This window comes from Agrilus planipennis, unplaced genomic scaffold (genome assembly GCF_000699045.2).
Source record: "Agrilus planipennis isolate EAB-ADULT unplaced genomic scaffold, Apla_2.0 scaffold127, whole genome shotgun sequence".
Lineage (NCBI taxonomy): Eukaryota > Metazoa > Arthropoda > Insecta > Coleoptera > Buprestidae > Agrilus > Agrilus planipennis.
The window spans coordinates 231,275-234,798 of NW_020442450.1; the positions used below are offsets into that span (position 1 = coordinate 231,275).

Consider the following 3,524-nt stretch of genomic DNA (forward strand, 5'->3'; position numbering starts at 1 on the left):
ACTAAAAGAGCACCTTACAACTGCATTAATAATACTTAATTCATTCTATTTATTAGATAATAGGCAACGGAAGAGGTTATTTATTTAAAAAAAACTAACTACATGTATTTATATATATACAAGAAAATAATCATAATTTATGTTTGAAATAATAATGGAAGTTGCCCGAGCTAATACGAAAGCCATTATTACTCTAGGTAAACCATTAAATTCTTTTTAAACTACTTACAATTAAACAGGACAGTCTCTAGAATTAAGGCCGCTCCAGAAAAACTGTTAAAAAAATAGCCTCCCTTAAAAATATTTAATAAAAAATTTGTATCTAATATCAACAAACAAAATATGTCGTACAATTAAAAATTAAGCAATCAATGAAATTAAATAGATTTTCTAGCTTTAATTTCTGTAAAAGTAGAAATTAATTCGTTATAATTTAATATAGGTAGTTGCCATCTCATGTACTATTGAAATTAATGTCAATCCGCTGAGTCTATTTTGATCCATACTTGATCTTAGATAATTTTCTATTGTTTTTAATTTGAAGAAGCTTCTTTCTCTAGAACCAACAGAAACGGGTAGGGTCAATAATATTCTTAAAGCTATAACCGCACTAGAGAAAGTTCGGAGGACTTTACTGCAGGGACTAATTTCAGATTCACTCAGGTACAGATAATGTCCCTAAAATAATAAATAATAGTACACAACTAAAGTGGGGGCAGATTACTCACCAAACTAGCTTTGTTAAAGAACAGACAGAATAGCTCAAAACTCTAACGACAAAACACGACACTGTAGCTGTCCGAAGCACTTTTCGGTAACTAAGTTACCTTCTTCATGAGTTTACTTCAGTCCCTGAAGAAGGTAACTTTGTTACCGAAAAGTGCTTCGGACAGCTACAGTGTCGTGTTTTGGCGTTGGGGTTTTGAGCTATTCTGTTTGTTCTACAACAACCGCCAAAGTTTTTCCAATCTTCATATTTAGCTTTGTTAACATAAGTAATTCCAGTTAATCCAATCCTGCTCACACATTGTTACTTGCGCGCGAATTTTTGGCCAAAAACAACACACTAGTAATGCTACAGCCACCGTATTCCCTAGATATAGCCCCTTGTGACTCTTTCATGTTTCCGAAACTGAACGGTTGAGGAGGTAAAGAAGAAATCGAAAGGGGAGCTAAGCAAGATCACAAAAAAAATATTTTTTGAAGTGCTTCGAGGATTGGAAAAAACGTTGACAGAAGTGTATAATATCTGATGGGGATTACTTAGAAGGGGACAAAATAGATATTCATGAATAAATAAATAATTTTCGAAAAACACAAAATTCGTGATACTGTTTGAACAGACCTCGTATAATGTACTGAAACGTATACATATAGGTATTACAAAAGATATTTAGTGTATTATAAGTGGGTCGGCATTCCACACTCCGGCTGTTTTGACCCGTTCCATTCAATTTCCATTAAAAAAATGGCATTTAATTACCACTGATAATAATTAATGGTAATAAATGGAGAATTGTCAATGGGATTCACATTCCCGAACGCAACAGAAATTCCATTGGAACTTCATCAGCAAGCTTTTTTCCATAATCCATATTATTTTGTTGAAAATTTGGTTTTTCAGGTACCTGAACCAAGGCACGTGCCTGGATGTCTGGCTCTTCATCATTGTGTTTAAAATTTTTTTTTTTCACTTGGTTCTGATAAAACTACATCACTCTCACAGATGATTTCGGCCTCCTCTATATTCTGGCTTGGTTAAAAATCATCAAACAATGCTTCTAATGTAGGCTTTTTTACTTATCTAGGGGTTGCTTAATAAAAGGCTCCGGATAGTTGAATACATATATAATAAACATAATAATGAATATAAACAGCAAACAGCAAAACGAGTAACAAACAGGAACTAAATATATACAACTTATACTAAATATTCAATGTATCGCGTCTTCCAAAATACATACGTCTTCGTGTAATCACCATAAATACGTCTTCCGTCTTTTTTGAGCAAAAATGCTCAACGTCTAAATGAAATATACCGTTTTAATCAAACGTCTTACTACCTTGCTTGTAACTNCCACTGAAAATCAATGGAAATTTTTCCTATGTAAATATTAATGGAATTATATTGTAAATGGAAACAATTATTTTTCCATTTATGCCAAATGGTTTTGAATGAAATATACAAATTTTCCATTGATTCCCATTAAACTTCAATAGAAATTTTTCCTACGGGGAACATAGGCAGTACACGCCTCGCATGTAACAAACCCTTAACAGTACCCAACCTTGCGTATATACGTAACATTAAAAACAAAAACTAAATTTTTGCCGTGGTTCAGCATCTGATAAGAAACGATTTAAACGCATGGTGATCTACTCAATTTTGCGAGAACCTACGCCGAAATAATCTTTATATTCGACAACATCGGTTCATTTTTATCGCGATATTGTTTTGGCATTCATTTATATTAGACATGTGAGCCTAATATAGATACCAAAGGTGACTACTATCACAATAAATCATATTTACATGAAATGAAATAAAAGAATAAATGGTCGGTAACTTTATATCAAAAATGCATCCAGCTATTCGATTTTGAACGTTTATTTTCTGGTACGTTTATCTATCTTTTCGAGATGTAAGAAAAGCTACATAACTATACACGATATTCTCTATATTTATATTTATTCTACATTATATTAACTATAATTGTTAAATGTTATTCTCAATAAAGAATATTTCAATATAAATAATACTTCTACAAAAAGTTTTCGATTTGCTTAACGAATTTACTATTTCAGTTGATTCACTTGAAGGAAAAAAACTTGCATTTGCCATTCTACTTCAATACTAGCTATAACTCTTCGATGTCATCTTGGTTTTCTTCGGTAGCGTATGTCAAACTGTTCAGGTAATACCTGTAAAAAAAAAGTAGGTGATGTATTGAAATTAAACAGTATAGAGGTAGATCGTGAAGCATGAAGTCTAGTGATCTGGTTTTAGCAAACACGGGCCAAATTCCATGCTCAAATCTTAAGAAAATATAGAAAAAGACATAACGGGATAAGAATGTGACCAAACTTTTTCGATCAAATTTTAATGGCATCGATGACAATATAAACCGCATATCATTCCGTTTACTTAATGAAAAACATTTTGCTATTTAATATTGGAGATTGTTGTTCCTTTCATATGGGCATTGAGGTAAGGGTCCTTTTTTCATGTGCAAGTTGACACTTAAATGTTAATAAGAATGTCCGAAATTTATTGACTCAACCCACTTTCAAAATAAAATAAGTTATAAGAAACCAAGTTGCTAAGATAATATTTATAAAATCGTAATTTTTCTCATTTTCTATAAATTTCCTGACAATAAAATATTAACCGATATGGGAATGTTGTAATGTTATAACTAAATGATGTTTATACTAAGGCTCGTAATTATTTCAATATTCAAACATACAAATATTCAAACTTCAAATATCTGGACGCTCAAATATCTGAAATTGAAATTAATGTC

The 3,524-nt window shown here is 31.5% G+C and overlaps 1 protein-coding gene across 1 annotated transcript in view; it reads right to left on the reverse strand.

Moving 5' to 3' along the window:
• Positions 1-2,175: 2,175 nt before the first annotated feature.
• The window catches only part of LOC108736459, a 10,592-nt gene continuing 9,243 nt past the window's right edge, over positions 2,176-3,524 (reverse strand). Inside the window, exon 3 of the mRNA XM_018468900.1 lies at positions 2,176-2,922. Coding sequence (XP_018324402.1) covers positions 2,859-2,922 — 64 coding nt within the window. The 3' untranslated portion in view covers positions 2,176-2,858. The remainder of the gene's footprint in view (positions 2,923-3,524) is intronic.